At 43.9% G+C, this 26,340-nt stretch overlaps 1 protein-coding gene across 2 annotated transcripts; it reads right to left on the bottom strand.

Moving 5' to 3' along the window:
* Positions 1-3,132: 3,132 nt before the first annotated feature.
* Positions 3,133-26,340, bottom strand: RHOA (ras homolog family member A). 2 transcript variants are annotated; one of them, XM_062500399.1, is made up of 5 exons: positions 26,232-26,340; positions 9,233-9,390; positions 6,425-6,545; positions 5,096-5,226; positions 3,133-4,390 (listed from the first exon to the last, which is right to left on the bottom strand). In XM_062500399.1, the coding sequence occupies exons 2-5, from the start codon at positions 9,386-9,388 to the stop codon at positions 4,217-4,219; spliced, it is 582 nt and encodes a 193-aa protein (XP_062356383.1). In that variant the 5' UTR covers positions 9,389-9,390; positions 26,232-26,340; the 3' UTR covers positions 3,133-4,216. The 2 variants fall into 2 exon arrangements, with proteins under 2 accessions (XP_062356383.1, XP_062356384.1); XM_062500400.1 differs by lacking the exon at positions 26,232-26,340 and having other exon boundaries at positions 6,425-6,512; positions 9,260-9,388.

Consider the following 26,340-nt stretch of genomic DNA (forward strand, 5'->3'; position numbering starts at 1 on the left):
AGGGTGGCACCAAGGCTGCAGCATTCTCCGAGGACACCACTGCCACCGAGCATGGCTTAGGAGAGAGAAACACCTTCGGTGTGTGCATCAGGAAGAGGAACGGGAGGGTACAAGGAAGAGAGGCAACAAATTCCCTTCTTCAGACTCCTGTAATCTTTCCACATCTTTGAGGCTGGTGAAGTCTACACACAGGGTTACAGCTTGGTATATCTTACTAGATGAAGAGAAGTAGGCTCCTCCTTCAACTTCAGGGGCTTCTTTTCCCCATCCTTGACTTTTCCACTTCTTGCCTAACTGCTTCAGTCTGTTTGCAGGAGTGTTACATCATGCAATATTGACTGCTCTGTTGCCCACAGCTTCAAGGCAGCCCTAAGTGAACTGGGCTGTTTCTTGTGCTCACACCAAGCAAGTGGCCCCACTGTCCCCCCGCAGGTCTTTGTGAACCACTGCCCTCCCCCAGAGCACCCTGTGAAGAGGCAGGTCGGGGTCAGGTTTTGTGTCAATGTCCATGGGTTGGACCACCAGCGACTGTGGAGCAGCACATGCCGGCAGGAACAAAGAGACAGGGCCTCAGCTCCAGTGCAGCTCCCAGGGGGAAGTAGGGAGCCCGTGCTGAGGCTCCTGCCAGCATCTGCACCAAGTGAGCTCCGTTCACAACAGCCCAAGGTCAGACAGCTGCTTATCAGCCCTGGCCCCCAGCCAAGGCAGCCTGGGCCCCCGCCAGAGCAGGGGGATGCGCTCTGCCCCCCCCCCCCTTGCTGTCTGCTCTCTTTCATCCTTGGGAGCAGGGACTTGTCACAAAATGCCAGCTGTCACTAACAGGCACCACATAATGCTGCCTCTCTGCTCTGGATGCCCAGGTGACTGCAGGATCTGGGGGTTGCTTTGAAACACTCTTGGCACCTGCCGCAATGACTGAGAACTGGAATAGTTCCAGTTTCTCGGCTGTGGCAAGTTTTGGGGACTTTCCTAATTATCTTGCATCTTTGGGGACCTGCAGTGTGTTGCAGCAGTGATGGCAGGAGCCATGTCAAGTGTTCTGAGAAAGATCGGTGCTGGAAAATGGCTGATGACCAGAGGGCACATGATCCACATTTACTCTTGAATAAATTCATGGTTGCAGTTGACACAGACTCCTCCTCACCCACCTCTGGGCACAGTGAGACACAGTTCCTGAAGAAGAGGAATTTCCCTTCAGGGTGATCTCTGGGGTGGGGCCACATCTCTGCTGCCACTTTTGACCTCAGACTGGCACCTTCACTCCTCTGTCTGGTCCCAGGGTATTACTCTGAAGTAGGGGAGTTTACTTCTGGGGCCCTGCCCTTTCCAGAGAAGCACAGGTTAGGGCTTTCCCTTCCTCGATGAGTGAGTTTTAAGGGCATGGAATGAACTTCCTTGTTGGCTCAGAGCTATGGCCTGTGCCTGGGCACATTCTGTGCAGCCTACTCAACTGAGATCCAGAAGAGTGCCAGAAACTCCAGGGGGACCAGATGGGTTCAGGGGACCCCTTTTGGGTTGTGTCACAAGTGACAGTTGCCCTACAAAGTCAAAAAATTGCTGTTTAACAGCAGCAGTGGTGATTACTAACAAAACAGCAGTGATTACTATCACAAAGGCCACAAAACCATGCCTGGCCTCCTGCTTACATCCTGCCCCCACTCCTGGTACTGAACTTCCTCACCTGCCCAGGGGGCTGGCACTTGGCCCCTCACTTTTCCCCGGCCTCTTCCACAGCTCCTGCTGGATCACTCTCCATTAGTGCTGAGCTTTCATTTCCCAGGTCAGGTCTGGCCATCTGTGTCCTCAGCTCGGTTTTATCCAGAGCAAATGTGGCTTCCAGAGGTGACAGATGTGGCAGGAACCCAGAGGAAGCCAGGCTGCCAGCCCTTGAAGGCAGGAAAGCTGACTGGTAACTGAGATTATGATGGTGCAGGTCAGCAAAACCTAGAGTCACACTGGGCTAACAGTCACTGCTGGGTTGAAGAACAGCAGCAGATACACAGCCACTGGCTTTGAAGAATGGGCAGACTCCAAACCCCTGCAAGAGCTGTTCTGTAACTGTGGCCATAGCAGACTGCAACCCCACACATCCCTGCAAGATTGAATTTGCTCAACTACAACACCCCTGCAAAAAAGGGAACTGCAACTGAGCAACCAAACTTGTCAACAGGTCAGCATATTAAATCCTCCCTGGTAGTCCCCCAGCTGCAGTTGAGAACTTCCTGCTCTGTTCTACCCAGTCACCTTGCACAGGGAGGACAAACACTCAGGAGAGGAAGGAGGGAAGGGTGGGGTGAGTGAGACCATTTGGTTTGTCAGACGATTCACTCTGGATGTCTGTGGCTGAAGAGGAAGGACAAGGATCACAGGTACAGTGCACTCCTATGGCTGGTCTGTTTCTCCTCTCCTGCAGGAAAAGCAATCAGGAATTGTCCCATAAAAGAAAAAAAAAGTGAGATCAGCAGCTGGACTCCCTCCTACCCAGCCCAGCAAGGGGGATCTCAGCTCAACAGCAGCTGCTGTAAATACACCAGTGTGAGCATGGAGATGCCCACTGCTGCTCCCTGGCCCTTCCTCCCCAGGAGCAGCACAATCCACTCTCCAGCATGGGAGCAGCACAGGGCCCACACCTCGAGCCCAGCCCGTGCTGCAGGGCTTGAAGTCATCCCTCATGCAATGCCATGGCAAACACCCTGCCCGTGCAACCTCTGCCGCTGCTCCAGCGCAGCCTGGCTGCTGCAAACCATCACATGCTCCCACAGCATCACTGCATCTGCTCCTCCCTTCCTCCTACACAGCCTCCTCCTGCTTCTCCAGTCCCATGCACAGGACTGACAAATCCAACTCAGCTGATGTACTCTCATCTCGCTGAGTATCAAAAGCTCCTGGGAAGCTCTGCTGCTCACTGCAGGGGCCAAGTGAGATGCTGCAGCTCAGCTCTGCTGCAGTGTTTGGAAACCACCACAAGCAGCAGATAGGTATCCCTTGCTGGGAAATAAAAATAAGTATTAAAGCACTTACAACTGCTCAGCAAATTCTCTCAGCTTTATCAAAAACGGCATTTCCAATTCAGGCTGTCAGATGCTGAGACAAAATCCCAGAGTGAGGAATACAGACACCAGGATACAGGGAGCTTAGAAAACTGCCTTTATTCTATTAGTTCTTGGAAAAATGAAAATACAGAAAGAGTTTAGTTGGCTGCAGAACAGCAAGAAGTTCACAGGTTAGGAGTCTGATCACTACATGGTAACCAAACTTACACAAAAAGTTTCTTTTTTTTTTTTTTTAAGTTTTGAAACTGGGTCCAGCAATGAATTTAAGGCAACTGAACAGTTCAGAAGCTTTGAGTGTGAGCAGGCTGTCTTTTCTCATCCCTACAGCACGTTATGGAAAAAACTCCTCCTGGGTGTGCAGACCACTCGAATCATTCAAATGGGTCAGACTCTTACAAATGAACGGGGAAGAGGATCAGCTGCTTTCCACCGGACTTTATTTTCAAATACAGTTTCTTAAAAAACCCAGAACACCTTAACGCAGAGGTTACAAGTAACAGTATTAGGAAATCCAATTATACAAAAAATACTACATCTAAGCTGGGGTAAATAGATTTATTTTTGGTAACATACATTTAAACTGGCACTAATTACACAGTAACTAAAAGGTAACTAACATGAAACCACAGAACCCTCACTTTTCCTTAGCTGAATGGGACTTGGTCATTTCAGAGTGATCACATTTTCAAACTAATGTTTTACACCAAGCCATGAAAATCAGATCTTCCTAAATGTGATAGCACTGAAGCTATTCTTGATTCCATACAGCCATGTAACGGTTGTACTCAATTAGAATAGGACGTTAGTTATAAAGTAGTTACAGACCAATCCTCTGTGTTGACAGGTTTTTCTCTTTATAGAGACAAGAAAGAAGATAGAGAATTGTCTTCAATTAGCGCCTGGCATATCCTGTGAGTGCAGAAAAGGTTTGTTAGAGGAATGTTGAGGTTAACCTTGGGTGCACAGATGAATTTGATGCAGATTGTTATAAAAATCATGGTTGGCTTCTAAATACTGGTAGCAAGATGACTCGATTTTTAAATCTCTTAAGTAAATTATAGATAATGAAAAAGGCCAGTAATCATACACTAAGATTAATAAACAGCACTTCAAAATTAATCAAGTGCAGGGTGCTGCTTTGGCCATCTTCTTCTGGCCACGCTTTATAAGAGAAGGCACCCGGACTTTTTCTTGCCACGCCGGGCTTGCAAAGCAGCTCTAGTGGCCATTTCAAACACCTCCCTCACACCGTCTTTGGTCTTTGCCGAACACTCCATGTACCCGAATGCACCAATGCGGTTTGCCATATCCCGGCCTTCCTCGGGTTTGACAGGCTCCTGGAACAGCACAAAAGCAGCAGGTGAGAACAGTCCAAGCCCACACTGCTCCTCCCCTTCCTACCCAGCTTCCCAACAAATGTAAAGGAATTTCTGGATTAAGTACACGTAATGAACTGGTTAGTTAAAAATCCAATGTCAGAGGGCAGAATCAGTTTTCTGATACCGCTGAGCTTGAAAGCTGCATGACATTTTGAAATTTGAGCAAGTGATTGCCTATTTCTGACGAAACATTTATGCAATTCTTTGCTACCATTGCAAAAAAGCCTATGAACAAATCCCCAGATCAATGCCTCAGTCTTTGTATAAAATCCCCAAATATTGTGCTACAGATGCAAGAATTCCGGGACAGAGCATAGCATCTGCAGTCCCATACAAAGCTGGGGGTTTCAGGCTCAATCAGAAAATGTAACCTGGTGTTGTTGCTCAGGAATGAGCAACAGCACCTGCGGTTAATTACCTCAGAACACACACCAACAAAAGTGTTTGCTGTCACATCCTCAACACACCAAACAAAAAACAGCTCCAGAGTGCATGCAGAGTGCACTCAATTAAAGGCAACAGACACTCCCTGGTGTCTGCTACAGGTAGGTGTTGATCACACAGCCCACAGAAACCAGCAGCCAGCTGTAGGTGCCTGTTTATGTTCTGCTACAACCACCACACGCTTCTGTCATTTATTTTAAGACTCTGAAAGGAACCTGCCTGCTTCATTTTGGCCAGCTCTCGTCTTGTGTGCTCATCATTCCTCAGGTCCTTCTTGTTTCCTACCAAGATGATAGGCACGTTGGGGCAGAAATGCTTCACCTCCGGGGTCCACTTCTCTGGGATGTTTTCTGAAAAAAATAAATAGAGGCATAACTGTACAAAGTCCACTTCTGGGGAGAGTTTTATTTTATAGCGTTTACATGTTGCCAGAATCATTGTAGCTGGATAATCCACACTTAGGCCCTTTGTTCTACTCTTCATAAGGGACCAAACAGATCTGTTTCAGTGTTACCAAAAAAGACAAGCCTGTCTGTAGTAATCTGAAGGCTGAAGGCCATGTAACATCTTGGCTTCCCTCAGCAGCTACGTGACAAGGGTTAGCACAAGGGACTGCAAAGTTATGGAATATTTTGCTTCAAGAGAAACTTTTTCTTTATCTCCAGAAGCTAGAGATGGGCACAACACTGAAGCCTATGTTTTAACCTCACTTCTTTTCCTAAAGCAACACAAAACCCCTCTCAGCTCTACCCTTACTGCAGCAGAACTGTTCAACACACTAATTACAGATACACAGAAACAAAGGCCTGGGGTATGTACTTTCCAATCTGCCATTTTTCCCTACATGCAGCAAATGAATTTGTTCTCATATACAAGCAACCTCCTCCTCACATCCCTGCATGACTATTTTTTTAGTGAAAGGAAGACTTGGGGACTTTTGAAAGCAAAACCTTGACAAATTCTATATAGCAGGAGGTGCTGAACAGCCTAAAACATCTGCCTGTGCTTTCATAAATTCTTAGACTTGAGATTCATTGGTGCATGTACCTGCAGGCTGCATAACCACCTTTTATCTTCATGAAATTCCATTCAGCTTTTGAAGAGACATTCACTATTATGTATTATGACATATTTTCTTGCTTGAAGGAAAAACTTAGACAAGGATTTTGAAGCCAGTTTTTGCACTACAGCCAAAATATCAATTCTGCAGCTGCACCTGGAGTGCTCAGATGTGCTGGCCTCTACATGCTTCACACATGAAAAGCTGCCTGGCAGTGAAATGCTCCCAGGGACCCTGGCACCCAGATACTGGTGAGCAGGAAGGGAGGAGAGGGTTGAGAATTTTTACAAATCTGGGCAGAGTGCTGCTGCGGCTCTTGTGATGCTCAGCATCACCGGAGAATTCCCTAATGTCTAAAAACTACACACTCAAACCTCAGTTCTGAAACTAGGAAAGCTCCCAAGGGAAAAGATATTCTACAGTGCAATTTCCAAGGGGAACATATTGATATGGAGAAATGGTTCTGATTCAGTTAGAGATCTACTTACCTAAACTATCAGGACTATCAATTGAAAAACACATAAGTATAACATCAGTATCTGGATAAGAAAGTGGTCTAAGTCGATCATAGTCTTCCTGTCCTGCTGTATCCCACAAAGCCAACTCAACCTGCAAAATTAAGATAAGGGGTTAGTCAGATCACCAGGAAAGTTCTGATTCAGAAGCCAGGAACTCAACAGGAGTGAGTTCAATAGCACTCAGTCAGTACCATTCAAAAGGAGGAGACTACAAGTTCTCCTTTGACAGAAGAACTATTAGGAATTTTACATTCTGTAATTCCAAAAATCAACTAATTGCTGTTTATTATTCTTTTCTTTATACCTATGACCTCTGTCAATTCTCTTAAAGGACATAAATGCTACCAACAGAAAAGCAAGACAGAAGAATCAAAGGGAATCAGCTCCAAAGGGCTGGGAAACTCATCCCAGAAATAGCAGTTTTCAGTGAAAGTGGACTAAGTATATGCTTTTTAGGATTATGCACATTTTCAATGGGTTTACAGATAGAACCTGTAGTGACTAAGAAATGTCAAGATTGTACTTATTTGTGCACAAATTTAATAAAACTGATCTGTGTGTAAAGGTTCTTGTTACAAAGAAGTAAAGTGCTTAATGCTCTTGATATTTCTATTTTTGCTGAAGCTAGGGTAGACCACCCCAATAGGGTTGTTTAGAACTGTAGAAGGAATAGCCAACATTTAAACCAAAGGACTTAAAAAACTATAATCAAACTCTTTAGGTATATACACTCTTGCTTATGATTCTCTGATGAGTCTGCCTTCACAATGGAGTGGGTGACTTCTTCTTTAAACTCTTGCATTTAAAAATTCTAGAAGGAAAGTCCACAGCAGATCAGATAAAGACAGATGGGCAGAACTGGAAGCCAAACGTGAACCTGCATGTGCAATGCAACTGGCTGTTTAAACTGTGAAGAGACAAAGCCTTAAGTTGCACACATATACAAAAATAATCTTCTGTATTTAAGTCAGAAATACTCCTCCTCTCAGAGTCACCTCTGCAGTTGCCAATGTGAATTCTGTGGCAAAGATTCAAATTTATTAAGAGATGTCTGTTGACAGTTCCCCCACATGACACTGGAATCAGGTCCTAAAATCCCTATCTCCTACCATCACTTCTTTGTCTTCATATGACTTCTGGACACTTCTGGTAATACTTTGCTAGGAAGACAGAGGTAAGCAGCTGTCAAACAGAAGAGGCTTAAGCACTGCTCTCCTACAAACTCCTGTAATCAAATTTTCTGAAGACTGAGAGCTTAGGTAAAATACATCCTCTAGTTACAAAAATAAAATCTGCTCATACTGCTCAATATGCTCATGCTATTTTCCTTGAGCTATTGGCTGCATATAGCTGATAGGCCATGACTCCCTGTTCACTCATTCAGAGATGCAGAGATTCAGGCAGAAGGGAATGAGGAAGTTAGACTTGGTGATAAGAGAGAGAAATAGATATCATACATAATTCAAACAATACTCCTTAGAGTCCAAGATACAATATAGAAACTGGAAAACCTGTCACTTGGGGAAAAAACATGTCCTAATATTAGTCTAAAAGTAAAGTATCTTTTACTGATTCACATTATGGGAGAGGAAACCTCTTTTTAGACTCAAATAACATGAATTACCATGACTAAATCCATAAATAACCCATCCCTGCAACACTAGGAAATCCAATTTAACATAAAGTCCAAAACTAGCTCAAAACCCTCTTTTTCTCCAGTCAGGATCGAGTGATTTCAATCCATCAGTCACTGCACCTGAACTAGAATGGACTGAGAAATGTCCTGGCTCTACCTGACCACAGAGCAAAGGCAGTGTCAGAGGGGGACAGAACGGGGAAGCTCAGCACCATCAGCACCAAGACCTGCCACATGACTGACCTGCAGTCCCATGGCAGAGTCAGCTCTGTGTGGTTACATACCCTAACAGACACAGGCCATGGCTGCCTGACAGGGTTTGTAAATAGCTGAGCTTTCAAGTTCCTGCTTTGTGTGCTTCTGGAGTATCCTGGAAAGTGAAAATTTTGTACATCACCCAGCACTCTGCTGACAGAAGTGCAGAAGGCAACCTATCCAGGGATCAGCACCTAGAGCTGCCCCTTGGACTAAGCGTCTGCTTGTGTGGTAAACAAAAGGACTCAAGAGGTCCCACTGATTAAAGCTGACTTTCAAAATATTTAAAACTAGAATGAAATATTTTAATAATTAGTTTACTGAAGTACAAACCAAAGATGAAGCTCAGTGAGCTGTGGCTACACTTGGGTGCCAAGAATTGTGTTCTTTCAGACAAGCAGGACAGATGATGCTGATGAACACTGCAAAAATCAACCTGTCATCTGTTCTCAGAAGGATGCTGCATGTTGCCAGGAGTTGGTATGAAAAAACCCCACAACTCTCCAGGAATTAATCATTATTAATTACAATACCAGGTCCCTATCAAAACAAGGACTCTGTTCCAAAGACCAGTAGCCCCCATGCCCTCAGCATCTTTGCATTGCTCCATCCCCTGCCACCTGCTGCAACATTCTACTTAGACTGATTTCATGGCTTTTAGAACCTTAGCCTGTATATGGTTAGAAGCACCTTGTTAAACAGACACTGGATATGAGCACGTTCTAGCAAGGTCAGTATTTTTTCCCACAGGAACATACTATTTAAAAATATATTTACAGTACAAGCACTAAGCACGTGTGCTAACCCCATATTAAGGAAGTGTAGAGATGTCCATGCTATTCTGAACAAACTGGCTCATTCTGGCTCTTGGAGAAGGGTTCACATACCTGCTTTCCATCCACTTCAATATCTGCTACGTAATTTTCAAAGACGGTGGGAACATACACTTCAGGGAACTGGTCTTTGCTAAATACAATCAGCAGACAGGTCTTTCCACAGGCACCATCTCCCACTATAACCAACTTTTTTCGAATGGCTGCCATAGCTGAAAAACAAAACAACAACTTGTTAATTCAACTGCTACAGCTTTTAACCAAGATACTAATAATTAATAAACCCTGACTCTTCAATTAAATTGATTATACATGTCCATTAGAGAGACAGAAATATCTGGACTTGGGTAAGTACAGATTCCCATCCTTTTAAGAAAAAAAACACTCCCCAGCACTTATCAACATACTAGTGAGCCCACTAAGTGCAAGAATAATATGAAGGAGAGCCTGGTTTAGCATTTACTGATCTGTTTTAAAGGCTGAGATAGCAGCACCCAGAGATAACAAGTGAGTGAGCAGAACTGTCCCATGACACCCTCTCAGAAGTGTATTCCAGGTAGCCATATACAACAAGATGCTTCAGTTTAAGGGGAGAAATATTTTCTTATCACACTGGCTTTTCTTAACTAAGTGGCAGTCAGCTGGACTGAGGAGCACCTCCTGCCACATCAGAGAACCAACAGAATGATCTCAAGGTAACCAGATTCCTCAGATTACAAACACCACTCTGCAAAGGATTTTGGCAGGACACATCTCACTCCTCAACCCACTTTCCTGGGCATCACTGCTCCCAGGTTAATAGAGCCTGCTGTCAGCTTGCAGTAAGTGAAGGAGGTACTTAGAAGCAGAAACCTGTGCAGATCTCTACTGTGCAATGAATTGATCTGTATCAGGACCATACAAATCTGTGACCTGCTCATAAGCAATTCTGGCCTCAAAAAGACAGTACAAAAGCTTGAAAAGGTTTAAGGAAAGCCTGGAGTCGGTGGGGCCGAAGGAGATGGTTGTTTTGGATCTGGCAAAGCAAACAAAACCAGCACTATATAATGTGCCTGCTCTCTCTTTTCTCCAGGTGTTTATTTGTGACCAATGCAGGGACAAGCCATGTATTTAAGGAGTGACCTGGCTCACAGGAGTGCAATGAGGACAGAACCATAGGACTTTCTTCTCCATAACATAAAGGCACTCCAGCGGAAGCTGCTTAGTCATCCCATGAAGCTTCCTGGAAACGGAGCAAACAGCAATGCCACCACAATACCTATGACTGCATGACCAAAATACCGCAGAGGGAGCACCCTGTGAGCTAACGTCTGCCATGACAAACCCAGAACAAAGTTCTCTGAGGATGACCAGGGCTGCTGGCAAGGGGAGAAGGCCTCAAAGAAGCACAGCAGAGATTTAAAGGACACAGCAACATTTTTATCCTTTTCACCTCTTCTCTTGCCTCATGAAATTCAGTAAAAAGGCAAAACTACCATCTAAAAGCAACCTCCAGTACTGTTAGGTGGTGAAGAAGCAGTGGCTATTACAGAGATTCTATATTTCTGCTCCAGGTACAGAGAATGCTCCAGGTACCATTTCAACCCACCAAGCAGCAAGGGTCAAGGACAGCCTTGTCAGACACCACTGCTCAAGTGTTCCACATCCATGTCTCAAGTGAGTTTCTTTCACCTTGCAAATATATATGTACGCAAGTTAAAGTTATTTACCTTAGGGACTTGAGGTTATTTTCACATTTGTGGAAGGTTTTAAATTATATAAAAGTTTAAAAGTTTTCTTTCCATAATTTTAGATGGTTTTGAATACTTTCTAGCAATGGTAATATTTGAACTTTACAGAACTGAAAATTATCTGTCCTCTGTACCAACTCAAGATCAACTACTTGTAACTTCTATTTAATGTCAGTTTTGGCTAATCTGCCCTTCAAGTCCTACAAAATTTCTGAAGTCATCTACCCATGTGCTCCACAATATTTACAATGAGAAAATTTCCCTCAATGTGTACCCTCACCCTTCTTTGATGTAATACAAGCTCATTACTGTTTATGCTGTTTTTGGGGGCCATAAATAAATGGATTAGTCCTTTTCCCCAATGCAGTTGAGAATACATGCCTTCATTTAGCCTTCTCTTCAGGAAAAACAATGCCAGTTTATCCAAGCCTTTTCTTTAAATCATATTTCCTAGACTTTCCCATTGCTCCCTTCTGGGCAGAGTCCAACTGGCACAAATTTACCGAAGTGTGGAGCCCAAAAGCTGAATCCAGTGTTTCTACTCGGGCTCGATGAAGAGTGCCCAGAGCTGAAGGATTAATTTCATTGATCTTCTGGGATACCGTGCTGCTTAAACACCAGTCTGGAATTATGTGTCTTTTTCTTTCTTCTTCCCCTCCCTAGAAGACAACACTGTTGATAGTCAGCCTTTAAATCCTGATAGCTCACAGACTTTTTTCATTCAGATTCTATACAGTGAGTAGCTCTCTCTTCACACAGCTGAATATCAACTGCCAGAGTTTTATGTATCCTTATAGTGACTGACAATTTATTCTGCCTTCAGGTTCTAGCTCTGCCCTCCAGTTTAATCATAGTCTGTCAGATGCAGGTTTAATAGTAGTGATTCCCAGATAATTATCTAGGCCATTGATGAAACCACCCTGGAAACACAGTGAGCAACTGATGGAATGGGATAACCAGTCCTTCCCTGCTATCCTCCCTCCTTCTCCCTTCTGTGCTGGTGGCTGGGACTGGCCTGTGATGCCTTGAGTTACCTGTAATATCACTCAGGGTAGGTGACCTTTTGGCATCACCTACAGGTAACTAGTTTTCAATGGCTTATCAGATCAGCTCTATCTTCCTCTAAATACTTCCATCACCTGGATTATTTTTTAAGTGTTCCTTGCCAGTTGAATTTTATGCTTTGGCCTACTGTATACCTATGCCTAAGGTCTACAAGGAAACTACAGTTATGTAAAAAAACCCCAAACCCATTATTTAATGGAGATCTTTCTACAAATCCTTCCCGAAAAAGGTTTGGAAAATGTATGGAGATATATATATTTAAAATAATTACTTCAGGAGCTTTATTTTATTATTTCAGGGGCTTTATTTTATCTCCTCAGAATCTTTTTCCTGAGAAAAGCTATCATTAAACTCTCTGTTTGAATGCTTCCTAAGATGTGTTGAAATCATTTGGACCCAAGATGCCCTTCAGCAGTATGTTCTCAACCACTTCCTTCCCACTGCTCAGGACCTGCCCCCATGAGGCTCTCCTGCTCACAGAGTTCTGTGCAGGACCATCACCAGGATATATCAACCCTGCCCAACAGTCCCTTCCATCTAGTACATTCAAAATCTAGGGAATTTTAATTCCCTCATCATCAGCTTCTAGAGGATCCTTCTGGACCCATCACAAAAAGCCTCAACTACATTATCATTTTGTGGTGACCCATGGCATCCTCATATCTTTTTACTTTAGTTTCACCTTCCACAGCATTACCACAGAACAATTCCTTCTAGAACAAGTGTGTAGTATAAAGTTCAATTCAGGAGAGAAAGATCACCACTTATAATCTCCAATTTTCAGGAGCAGCCCAGATTGTAAGTGCTGGGTAGATACAAACACCTCAGGATGTCAGCTCTAATCATTACACACCTCCATTCACCTTGCAAGGAAGCCAACAAAAATCACAATGACTTCTTTCTACTTATTATCAATGAACCATAAAATGGTTTGGCTTGGAAGGATCTTCAAGATCATATAATTCCAAGCCCCTGACATGGGCAGGGACATCTTTCACTAGACTAGGTTGCTCAAAGCCTCATCCAACCTTGAACACTTCCTAATTCAGGAACTCCTTGAATTTCCTAATTTAGAAGATTCAGTTTACAGATCAGCATCTTGCAGCCAGCAATTTTTAGCTAAAACAAATACATTCCTCTCCAGTGGGCAGCTGTAAGGGGTTGTCAGGTCTGGCAAAGACACAGAAAAACATCATCTTGGTAATACAATAGAGAAAAAAATGGATTGTTAGAACAGAGCTGCATCTTAGTGGTGCGTGTCGCAAGGACAACACTAACAGCATTCACAGCAGTCGGGTCTTTCTGCTGTGTTCTGACATGCTCTGGTTTTCTGCATCAAGTATTCTGAAACATGAAAATACATCAAATTTGTACCAGCAGTATGTGGGAATCAAAGCACTTTTCTGGCTAAAGAGTTTCACTTAAGATGCACATTACATACAACTTACTATTTGCTGCAGCACAGCTTTTCATCAGTGAGCACATGCCTACATTAAGAGCTAAAATCCTCTGTGAGCTACCTGGGAGGGTATAACAAACAGACCAAATCCATGCTACCACTGCCTCTCTGTAACTGAACACAAGCACTACAACATTCATCCTTTTACACAACACATAGAACAGGGAGAGTCCAATAAGCCCAGAAAGCTGCTGGAACTGCATCACTGATGATGCACACAGAACATTGAGCAAGAAATATTTTATCCCAATTAGTGTAGCAGAATGGCTGCAGTGATCTAGGGGAATCTGTGCTGTCTTCTGCAGCAAGGCAAGACATCTGCAATTTTTCCTACTCTTAAATGAACCACTCCTCCCACCTTTGCATTTATAGGATTCTCAAAACCAGCTAGTCTGCTAGATTCAAAGTGGAAACTCTCACAACATGACTCAAGTGACTCATCTGAATGGAAGAGATTAAATTATGGCATTTCCCCAGCCTCAGCCAGTGTCTTTCACAGGTATTACAGGAGATTTAGACATCATTTACTCAATCCCACTAACATCACAGGAGGTTACAACACAAGGAGCTCCTGTTTGCTGAGTTGCAAGTCTAATATCCTTGTTACAGGAGGCTGCTGTTTCTAAGGGCAGTGACGCTCCAAGACTCCTGCAGCATAAAGCCCTGCTTGTTAAGGGAATCCACCAAATACTCCAGAAGAATTAGAAATGGGGAAAATATTTTTTCCCATGTTCTAAACATACTCCCCCCAAGTATTACCCTTTACAGCAAAGGAATTTGCCTTTTCAGCATGCTATTTATTTTTCCTAGGAACAATTTTTCTAGTGCCTCCTTTCCTGCAGGTCCCAAGGCCACACAGCTTGAGTGAGGATTTTGGACACACTGTTGACATTCTGAAGTTGGATAGGCTGGCAACAAACATGCCAGGTTTGTCTGTCTTACTCTGGATCTCATCCTGGAGAAAGTAACTGGTGGAAGAAACAGCCCTTTACTATCACATAGGTATCACAACTATATTTAATTTCAATTATCAATTAACTACTAGTAATTTTATGTTGCCTGCTCTGCCATACAGGCAGATCCTTCACATAGTGCAGAATTTTGTAAAAAACAGTAATTTCTGGACTATAGCATGTCAGCAAGAACTCAGCAGAAGTTCAGCATGCAGAAAGGATACTGCAGGGGACGGGGGGAAGAACATCCTTTAAATTCTTTCCCACCTAATCTTGCTGAAGTCCTTAAAACAAAATGTTGGAAGGTAGAAGTTTTGAAATCTTAGAAAAACTGCCTTGCTGCTGACTCCTCCACACAGCACTGAAGCAGTCTGCTGCTGAGTGAATTACAGCCTGGCACTCTTCTCACTTCATTTCCCTTCATTCAGTCAGCTGCCAGCTGGGCAGCAGGAGGCTGAGGGACCAGAAGAAACCCTTCTCAAGTGTCTCCCACCCTGACCAGTGAGGCCCTGCCCTCTACCTACCCCCGGGGAAAACTGACTCTGTCCTAGACCCTCAACTGCCTCAGTACCTGCATTTACTCTTAAAATATACTCACTTTTGTTCAATTCTGAGGTGGAGGAATAAAGAGTTTTCCCAAAGACTCTAGGGACCAAGAGGAGATGAGCATGCTTTTTTCACAGTTTTTTGTTATGGCCATTTAACAAGGTCGGGCACCAACACTGAAAACTAGCAAAGCAGTTTGGAGTCCAAAGTTGATCAGCCTGGAAGCAAACAGGACAGTGCAGCTGTGCAATGTCAGTGAAGAATGGGACTGAACACAGAGATCTGACTGGGTGAAGTGGCCCAAAGACTATGACCAGGGAAGGGGTCAGGCAAACAGGCAAGGAGGAGAATGGCAGAAGGATGTAACCACTCTGCTAGAACAGAATCCTGGATTCCAACATCTCCCAACAGCAGGCAAACATCTCAACCTTCTCCTCCACTGAAGCCCCAATGGAAAATGTCAGCAACTATGCAGTCTGTAATCCTTTTTTGCTTCTCACTTCTCATTAGTGAAAGCACATATAAACAAGTACCAGAAATACTGCAGCTTGCTGCTAAAATGCTAATCCTGCTACCTTAAATCAGCTTCCTTCAGCATATATAAGCTTGTGTGTGCTATCATGCCATTTTCCCCACATAACTAACACAGGATGGCCCTGCTCTTACACAGCAATAGTTGTGAAGTAAAAGAAACCGTGACCCAAATTCACCTCTTAGAAAAGCTGCAAACTGGAAAGTCAACAGCCCTGGGACTGAAATAAAAGTAAGAAAAAATGTTCTGGATAAATGTGACTCAATCACATAAAGGAATCAGATACAATGCATGTTTCTGCTACAGAGCTCCTAAAAGATCCTGGAAGACATACATACCCCAAAACATGCAGCAAGTGACCACTTATTTATTGTCTGAACTGATGTGTACAGCCACACTGACAGTAAAGCCAGATACACTGAGCTCAGAGCGATCTGACACCATGAGCAACCCGAAATCAAGCATTACTGGGATGGAAACCCAGTTCAATTCCAAGCCACCAACATCAAAATATTAAAAACATGAATGAGGTCGCCTCTATCAAGGGGACAGCCAACACATTTCATCGTAATGACTGAGATTTTCTTAATTCTGTTCAAGTTTGCCCATGGACACTTGCACTTATAAACCAAAAAGCCACATTATTTAAAGTGTTGCTAACAAGGCCTTTGAGAAATAGCTATATTTGTATTCCTTACTGCAGCCAGTACATAAAGCAGTTTGACAGTACTGCAAAATAGACCTATTTCTAACTACAGCACTATGTGGGAGCAGTTGATGAGAAAAAGCTATCTGCTGGGGTTTTTTGGGAGGGTTACACATGAAATCTAATACTTGATAAAAGTTCCAAAGATGGCAAAGCATAGGGCAGGCTACTGATGTTGCACATTAAATTTAATCCACAGAGAAATGGAATTTTTCTGTTTTAAGACTGAAGTACAATTGAAAAACTGACACTGAAGGTCAGCATAGTATCCAATGGGATTAAACACTGAACACAGGTCCTTTGGGAAGGTCTGTGGACAGGGCAAGCTGAGCGTTCATCTGACACAGTTCATTCAGCCTGTGTCAACCAGGCTCAAGTCTGGCATGCTTTACTAGTTTGGAAAAAGTGCCTTGCAAATAGAGCTGTACATTTCCAGAGCCAGCTTTAAACCAGGAGCAGCATAGCTATGTTCACCCTCAGCTAATAAACCTCCCCAGGTCTCAGCTAACTCCATAAATAACCAGCTCAAGCCTCTTTGTACTACATCACCAGAACTGGGAACAGGGTCAGCTTAACTGCATTAGGTCTTAGTAACACTGGTTGCCAGCCCCAGTGAACCCTTAATGACTGATCAATTTTATACAGTCAGTAAGAGTTCTCCAAAAGTACACAACAGGCACGGGCATACAGCGCATCTTCATTAAGGACACAGAGTGTTGTTCATACTGCCTCTGCAATGGTTGTGATGGGGCAGGAGATTCCTCATTGCCACTGCAATGTTTTGGAGGAAACCTGAATCAGCCGTCAACACCAGATCTGTGTTGTCATGTGGACACAGTATGTCTAATCCAAGATATCATGTGAAGTCTCAAAGTAGGATTCATAGTATCAAATTACAGCCTTTGCCCTTGTCTTCCTCTTCAGGAAAAATCCTGGGACACAACACATAATTCATCTTCCTCTCAGAGAAGAAAATTGTTTTGGATTCTAATAAATTTGCTTGATTTTAAAGCACCACAGAAAAGAGCAAAATGTTTTGCTGTGCTCTCCTTCCCTGTACACAGCACCTGCCCATGCTTTATAGGAAGGACGCCTCAGCACTGCCAAGTGCCCCCAGGAACACACGAAGTATCTTCTGTTAAAACACCCAAATCATGACCTGTGCAACTGTCTACACCCAGCACTGTGTCCCACAAGTAGCTCCAACATGCACACTGACCAGTGGACCAACTTGTTCCTGCACCTAAACTCACATCTAGAGACTCATAGAACATCTGTTACTGCAGGTCTACACACATGGAAATAGGGACATTGACTTAGGAGTTAGGTCTCTCCATCTCAGTGCCTGGCATTTCACGTAAGATCAGGACTGGATTCTTGTGCTGAAAGAGAAGAGGAAAAATGAACACGAAGCTTCTGCCTGCATGCTTGCTAGCCTTCAGCTCAGGAGTTTCTTGGGTCAGATGTAGTTCCCATGAATTTGGAAACCTCAAACAGATTTCTCCTCCATGAGCTTGTCCAGACTCCCTTTGAACCCATGTAAACTTCCAGCACACACAACATCCTGTGGAGGGAGTTCCCACAACTTAATTACACATTGTGTAAAGCCACTTCCTTCAAATTCAAGATTGTCCCTATTAGTTTCGTTTACTGCCTCCTAATTCCGAAATGGAAAGGGAGTGAACAATTTGCCTCCCCTCACCCTCTTCCTGCTGCTCACATAACAGCCTTTCCAGACTGAAGCACACTAACACAGAGCTGATTGTTTTTCTTCAAATTAGCTTTACACCTTTGACGGTAGTGACTGTCTATTCCTGGCGTAAGGAGTAACAAAGTGGTAGAGGTGACACGGTGAAGTGCTTCAGGCAGGAGGGACCTTGAGAGCCCAGGAGCAGAGCACTTTGTCTCATCCCACATTGTCCATCACAGCTCTAAATGCCCCAGGGCTGCTGCAGCACAGCTCCAGGACCAGGAGCCTTAAATCCATTCACACAGTATCAGAGAACCACACCCTGAGATGCGTTTCAAGTGCAAACAAGCCACTGCTTGGTCATCCCCCACTACATTTCACCCCGTGCATTAATTCAAGTGAAAACCATCTTGACTTTAAAATAGCACTAAAAGAGAATCCCATACCATGCTCCTCACTCCAGCAGTCAATTATATTTTCTGCATTATGATGAGGTTTTTCTTGTCACTTCCTAAAACACACAGCCCAGGAGTCCAACTCCTTTATGTTTTCACTACACAGATACACTTGAGTCTCCACTTGCCTTCCACAGCTGCCCTCTTTCTACTAAATCTAATATGAACCATATTGATTTTGTTCTGTCTTAGTTTCTCATTGAAAATTACATGCAATTACTGTCACGTACTAACTGAAGGCTAAGATGAACACTTACACTTAAGAATCAAACTAAAACAATTAACACATCTTGCTTCTATTTCCCCCAGTCCAAGCTGAGTGACATTGCCTTAATTCTCTCCTGAACACTTTGTTACTTATTCCATTATTGTACCTGGGATTGATGTCTTAGTCTGATGGGATTATAATAATTAAGATTGTCCTACTTCTCTTCATTATTAGTGCATATTAGCATTCTTTCAAACTCAAACTGCTGCAGTAAGTAAAGAGCTTTCTGGAAAAAAATTACATAAACCCCCTCCATTTTCAGGCCAGAGATCTTTAGAGCTAAGATATATATCAAAACAGAGGTGTCAGTTACCAAGTCTGGTCAGATTAGGTGTGTAATATCATTCATCCTTTTTTTTTTTTTTTAACTTAATGAGATAATCAGAGTACCTGATTACAAGGAAGTTCTCTGTGTATAGATAAATAACTGCCAAAAGATAGGAAACCAGGCAGAAGGAAATGCTCAGTACCCTCAGAAAAACACCCGTGGAACCTGCACAGCTCAACGTTCATAAACGACCTGAAAAAACGAAGAAAAATAGCTATACAACAAAATTTACTGGTGATGTCAAGATCTAGATGTAATAAAGGCAAGGCCTAACTGTGATGGATTTCAGAACTCTAACAGGCTCCGTGCCTTGGCAATAAAATTTGAAAGAGAGAAATGTGAAGTGATATGCAATGTAAAAACCAGATTCAATTTCCTATACAAAATGATGGACTGTGAGCTGATCACTGTCACTCAAGGACAATATTCAAAGGTTATATAGTTAATTCCTTTAAAATATAAGCTCAGTACTCTGAAGTGCCACGTTTTTAAAGATTCCAGTATTAAGAACTAGGAGAAAAGGAACAAACCAGACACCATTAATGATGTTGGAATCCATCGCATGACTGCATCTTCTGATGTGTGCAGCTGTGATCCTCCCATGTCAAAAGGCTATAAATGAACTGGAAATGACTCAGAGCAGGGCACACGGATGATTAAGCTACACAACAGTGACCATATGAGGAACAACTACAGCAGAAAAAGGACAGTCTGGAAGAGATGCAACCACAGAAGAAAACAACAGGATGCTCCTCTCAAACCCTAAGGAGAGGTGAGCAAAGTTGGGGCCTGAAACAAGGACAAGAGCAGAGCACACGGGACAAGCCAGCTTGAAAGCAAAGGCAGGCAGGCTTCCCAGCAGGACACATGGTAAAGGACTCACCACATTTCAACTTTTTAAGTTCATAATTTCGTAGTTATTTGAGCTCCTTTTTCCTCCCAGTTACTTTCCACAATTTTGAGCTTCTGTTTCTATTTTCTGTGTTCAGTTAGAATTGTTCTCTTATTTCATTTGTAAAGCTTTCTTGCACTGTTTTTTAAGTGTGAACAAAACAGATGCCTTCAATTCCTTTCCAAGCCAGGTTATTTAATTCACATTCAACAACATAGGAGAAAAATACTGCAAAAGAAGGTTCCTGAAAGATGTTTTTTAAGCATGTTTAAGTCAGTATTTAAAAAAACTAAACGAGGAATATGTGCAAGCAAAGCTTTGTTTTAACACTGTCAATGTGCATCCTGCTAACACTAAACTTAGCAGGGTGCTCCTGATCAACTACCTGCTAGGTTCACCCCTGTACTGTTCACCTCCCTACTGCTACATAATTAGCAAATTAACACCATTTCAGAACCCAGGGAAGAAGACTAATTAGAGCATCTTCCCCTTGTCTTCTGCTACCATGACAAGTCCCTCTCCAAGGCTGAAGGCAAAATTTGGATTCTGGGAGTAGAAGGCAGGATTATGTCCTCAGGATCTGTGACTGCTGTTGCTGTCCTTGCCCCCCATGGAACATTTGCCCCCACTGACTACATCTTTGCTATCTGCTGGCACAAAGACTTATAAGAGCACTTCTCTTATGCAATACCTAGTCCCAAGATTACTTTGCATGAAATGAGATTAGGGCTTAATATTGAGGTAATTATAGTAGATCTGTGGATTTCCATGTGTGTGTAATCTGCAAAACACTTTGCATTTGGTCCAGTTTTTTCTTGGTGTCCTCTCTTCCAAGACACCTCCTGCATGTCAGATGGGATGTGGGGTACATGACACTGAGCGAGGCAGGCTTCTGCTTGGGCATGGTGGCTCTGTCTTCAGGTGCTGGCAGTAAAGCACATATGGACAAGAAAAGCTAACATTAACTTTTCCAGACAACCATCTTCTTGTACCCACAACTGACACTCACCTGTGTTCCTCCCTCCTCTTCTCCCACCACAAGACATCTGCTGAAACTGCACTGCTTCAGATCAAACACCCAGCAAGCCCAACACTGCCTGACACGTGCAGGTATCCCAGAGAGAGTAAAAGAAAGAGCAAATGCACTGACACCACTACAAGTGTATTTTCTCAGTTGACAACTTGATGGTAATTTAATTTTTATTCTTTATGCCCAACAGTCCATTTGACAGTGTTTTCTCCTGTGACTCCACCTGTTTGGTTCTGAAGCCACGCAAATCGTTGTCATTCAAAGCACTCTGTCTGTGGCACTGCATTCTGCGGTCTCGGTGCAGACTGAGGGAGAGGCACCATCAGTTTTGATCTAGACCAGACTGTGCTTGGTCATCTCTTTGCCAAGCTGAGGAGTTCAAACCTTTTTAAGCATCCCTTGTATGGAATCCATTCCTTATCTCTGATCACTCTTTTCAGCCTCATCTTTGCTTTTCCAGTTGCAATGTATCTCAAAGCACATCTTTCTCTGTGCCAACCCACTGTAATCAGTGTGTCGAGGACTAAGAGCCATGATGATATCCCTCTGTTTTCCTTTATTTATTCCTTTCCCAAAGCCCCTCATACAAACTCATGTGATCACTGCTGAACACTAAACTTCCATTTTCACAGAACTATGGCAAGCTCTTCCTTCTCAGTGGCAATCATTAACTTTCACCCCATCAGTGCCTAAACAAATTAAGATTACCCCCCTGCTTTGTATTTATCTGGAACAAATTTCATTTGGCATTTTGCTGCCTGTAACTCAATCAGAAAGACAAACTGCAATTCTTCCTAATTAGCTCTGGTCTTTTCTTCCCTTCTTCCTCAACACCCTTCTCACCAGATCATTTATGAATATGCTGAGCAGTAGAGATGCAACACAGATCCCTCTTCTTCTCTTGTCCCAACCTTCCCTTCTCTGTGCTTCTTGAGTCATCCAAAGCCTCCAGTAGATATGAGCTGCACCATTTCCTTTGCAAAAGCCACACTGGCTTTCTGCTACTCTAAGTTGTTGGTCCATCTGGTTAGCTTTTTTTTTTTTTTTTCCTTTTTCTTTTTAAAAAGTCACTGAACCGTTATATCCTACTGAACTATCTTTAAGAACTGCTACCACATAAATCCTCTTCTACTTCTGTGGCTTCAAAGTATCGAGAAGTTACACAGTGTAATTTAGTAATTCGGTCATTTCAGGCCCAAGTTTCCTTTGGAACCCTTGGGCAAGCACCATCTGGTCTTGGCATCTTGTAACTGTATTTATCACTTTGCTCTATAAATTACTTTGCTGACAATTCAAGCAGAGACAGATCTTCCAATGAGTCCTGCTCTCCATAAAGAGAATATCTGGCATGGAACTTCTTCGGACTCCTGGACTCCTCCACAGGAAACAGGAATGCACATAAGTCATCTTCCTACTCATGGCTTCATCATCATCAATTTTTTTTGTTTTCATTTCTCCATCTATTTGCCCTCCAGAATACTTTCTCTTTTTTCTTTTTTTTTCCTTTCTATTATTATGATGCTTCTCAAGAGTCTCTCTGGCAGGTCCTTGTATTTTTCATTTGACTTGCCACAGTTCATGTCCTTATTTACTTTTCTGGTCAACTTCACGACAAACTTTTCTGAAGACTGTATTCTTACTTCTAACACCTTCTTTATCCCAAACTGCATGCTCCTTCTCATATGTCAACATTCCACAGTATAATTTAAAATCCTCTCAACAACATTTTCAATTTCAAGCGCAGAAGCCTAGTTCTGCTGTGGTTTACATGGAACCCAGCCTTTCCAAACAGCTCTTGGACTGAGGATCAAAAAATGAGCCAATTCACTTGGTCAGCACCCAGTCAAGATCTCACTGTGAGATGGCCTTCTAACTTCACACAATTTCAACAGAGCAGATGGGAGGTGAAGAATAAAGAACCTCCAGGTGTAAAATGTAAGAAAAATGAAATGCTGGCAAAGAATGCCAACAGAGATAACTGGTACTTGGACAGCTGCTAGTTCTTTGAAACCACTGACACATACAAAGATCATCTTCTTTAAAACTGTGAAGATGAGGAGCAGGAATCCCTTTGCACATATCCACACTACCAACCTGCTCCAAATGTGACAGTTCAGGCCAGGTGATACAGAACTATTTATGGTTGCAAAGCACTGCTAATTAACTGAGCAAAGAGACTGAATTGAGCTCTGTTTCTGATTAAAAAACAGCAATAAAAAAAGCAAGCAGAAAACCCACAACTGTCAGAGCCCGAGGAAAGCAAAACCTCATATTTGGTGTACTGCCCAATTTTACTGGGTATACTTGTGACTCTCCATCTGTTCGTTTTACAAGGGAACTTGGTCATGAAAGGTGGTCAGAGAAAGACAGCAAACCTTCTTCATTTAATTAGATGATTCACTTAGGAAGGACTCGTGGTTAGTTGTGTGGATGGCAAATATCTTAATTAAAAGGTGGTCTATAGATATTTTAGTTCAACATTTATAGTCTCAAATGTCCTTCCCAAATGAAAATATGGTGATAGGAAAAGGACAGAAGAGAGGATGGATAGGGCAGTTTCACTCTATCAGTTCCAATTAGCTTTTGGTACTTTATTCACAGTTCAGAAGGAGTGGTAATGGAGATCCCACCAAGACCAGAAGGCACCCAGACACCAAACAGGAACGTAGAAGTAGCAGTAACTTAAGCAGTGTACCACAGACAGTATTTTGGGGTATTTTTGCTTATTTCTGAGATTTACTGAAAAGTAACAAGCAACCACCTCCTATCTAGCTACCCACTATTTATAGCAGGAGAGGAATTACACCAAAAGGCAAGGAGCAGAGGATTTTCATCATGCATTCAGGTGTGTGCAGGTGCATAGCTGTACCCTAGGAATGGAATGAAGGACAGCTGTCATTTGGCACATTTATTTTGCATTGCACTGTTCTGTATTACAGTTGCACCCTTATTATGTATTTTACTAGGACAAGCTCATTGTGGATTAATTTAAGACTTCAAGGGCACACTTGCTGTACTTTATCAACATGCTAACTTCCTCAGACTCATCCAATTAAACTTCTCCTCCACATTAGTTCAAACTGCATTTAAAGACACATTGTAAGGCAACAGAGCAGAACATGAGAGAGATGAGATTTAGTATTAAAGGTAAAAGATGGTGTCTGAGTGGAGACTTGGAATGAACCTGATGATACCACAGCAGCAGGGAATAAAATATTAGAGAAACTGAGAAGGTACACTTGGCTAATGAGAAGGTAGCCAAGGTCATAAATGTCTAGTGCAGAGCAGACCACAGACATGGTGTGAAGGAGAGTCCACAGGGTTCCGGGCAACTCAAATATATTGAGAGAAAAAGATTAAGTGCAAAAACCAGAAAAACCAAGAGTTACTATCAGAAAAATGACGAAAGATGATGATACTTCCAAGACCCCCCCAAAAATGTTTTCATTTGGAATTTGCTTATCTGAAGAGCCATCACCAGTCCTACATCCTGGTGGCGGTTAAGATCATTTAGGATGTTTTTACTGTCAATTCCTGGCTCAGAGAACTCCCCGCCTCTGGCGCTTGGCTGCTGTGGCACTCGGCCAGAGCGTGAGCTTGGCGAACGAGGAGGGATAACATGAGAGCTGCTCAGCTGAGCTCTGCTGTGACTGAATTTATTTTGCCCCTTGTGTGAAGGTGCATTCATGCCTTGAAAAATTATTTTTAAAAACCCATGTATTCTAGTGTTAAATTATACAAATCACCTATTCAAATGAATTTATGTCAAACATTTATGCTGAATATGCTGTTAAACATACCAGTGAACTAAATGAGGTCACATAAGTCTAATGTTTTTCATTCTTTAGACATGCAGTCTTGGTCCAAATCAGTGCCAGAATCTGACTCTGTATATTTGAATGAGAAATGCCAGTACTGTGTCGCTGGAGACCCGGATAAGACCAGATCAGGGCAGGAGGAAAGCATATATGTATCAGAAGAGCCTTAAACAGCAAGCAAATATTTTCACAAACAGTCTTTTCAGGGAGGGAAAAACTTAATATTTCCATACTGTGAAAAATATCCTGAAATAAGGCCATCAGAGAACCTAATACTTTGAGTCACAAACAACATTTAGGGCATATAAAATTAACTTCCGAGATTTCTGAGATAAAAAGAAGATTCACAGAAATCTGCTTCTGGAAGAAGCTCACCATTTCAAAGTCACACAGATGGCAGAATTGACACTTAAGCTAAGCTCTGGAGGGGAAAAAAAAAGCAACAACAAACTTAACATTACCTAGGGAGGTCTTAAGGTTTAATTTTCTCCATATACTGTATCCCACAGAGAAAGGGTGGGTGGGAACCACTGCTCATGAAGAGCTCCCCTGCAACACACAGGTGAACTGTACCAGGAGAGAAACAAAAGCTGGATATGAGGCAGCAACTAAAAACAAACAAACCCCTGTTCCAGACACCTCTTAAAGGGATATCAAAGTAGTCGTGGTATCATCTGACTGAGAACAATACTTCATCCTGAGCATCTATAATAACTAATTATCGAGACGTCTGGAAGAAGTTTTTGGGTTTTATTTTTAAAACCCAAACAGCAGTCTCGAGGTTCCTCTTGCCCTCGAAGGAAAGGGTTTCCTGGCAGAAAAGATTTACGCGGGGTGTAGTTTAACACCGGGCAGTTCTCAGCCCAGGGAAGGCTGTCGGGGCACAGGACTCCCGGTCGTGTCAAACCACCCCCGGCGTTTTCCCGGCCTGCTACAGCCGCCCCACAAAAAAAAACCACCGCCCAAACTTTCCAGTTTCGCTCCAAAGGCCGATTCCTCCCCAAGATAAAAGTTCAACGGCGCACAAGTCCCTGGCAAGCCCTCCGCAGGCGCCCCGGCACGGCCCCGTGTGCCGCGGAGGGCCCGGGACGACCCCCGGGTGCGACCCCCGGTGCGGGCGGGGCGCGGCCCCGGCCTTGGTGACGTCACACAACAAGCTGCCACTCACCGGGGCAGCCCCGGTGCCGCCCGTGTCACCCCGCGGGGCCGGGGGGGCAGCGCCGCCTCCGCCTCCCTCCGCACCGCCCACGGCCGGACGGCGGTACCGGGCCCCAGGCGGGGCGCGGGCGCCTCCGGCGAGGGAGCCCCGGGGCCGCGCCCCTTCCTCCCCTCCCCCGCTCCCACGGCCGGGAAAAAGCCCCGTTACCGGCCCCGGGATCACGCCCCCGCCTGCCCTCCCCTTTTGTGAGCGGCGAGGGGCCGGGAAGAGGCCCGGCCGGGCCCGGCCACCCCCGCCCGCAGGCCGCGGGCTCCCGGAGGGGGCGGGCGGGCCCCACCCGACGGCGGGAAGGGGGAAGAAGAGAAGAGAAGCCCGCGATCTATCCCCCCACACCCCCCGGTCGGCAGAGAGCTCTCCGGTACCTGCGGCCTGCGCTGGTCCGGCTCCCGCCGCCTCCTGCTCCACAGGCCCGAGCGCGAGCGGCGGCGGCGGCGGAAACGGGCGGGGCGGGCCGTGCGCGCTCCCGGCTCC

This window comes from Cinclus cinclus, chromosome 12 (assembly GCF_963662255.1).
Source record: "Cinclus cinclus chromosome 12, bCinCin1.1, whole genome shotgun sequence".
In the NCBI taxonomy this organism is placed as follows: Eukaryota; Metazoa; Chordata; class Aves; order Passeriformes; family Cinclidae; genus Cinclus; species Cinclus cinclus.

Excerpts from the sequence above, each read along its gene's own strand:
- RHOA (XM_062500399.1), bottom strand. The coding sequence starts at position 9,388 with ATGGCAGCCATTCGAAAAAAGTTGGTTATAGTGGGAGATGGTGCCTGT. Across the intron at positions 5,227-6,424 it reads TGATAGTCCTGATAGTTTAG|AAAACATCCCAGAGAAGTGG; the intron begins GTAAGTAGATCT and ends TATTTTTTTCAG. Across the intron at positions 4,391-5,095 it reads AGCTGGCCAAAATGAAGCAG|GAGCCTGTCAAACCCGAGGA; the intron begins GCAGGTTCCTTT and ends GTGCTGTTCCAG.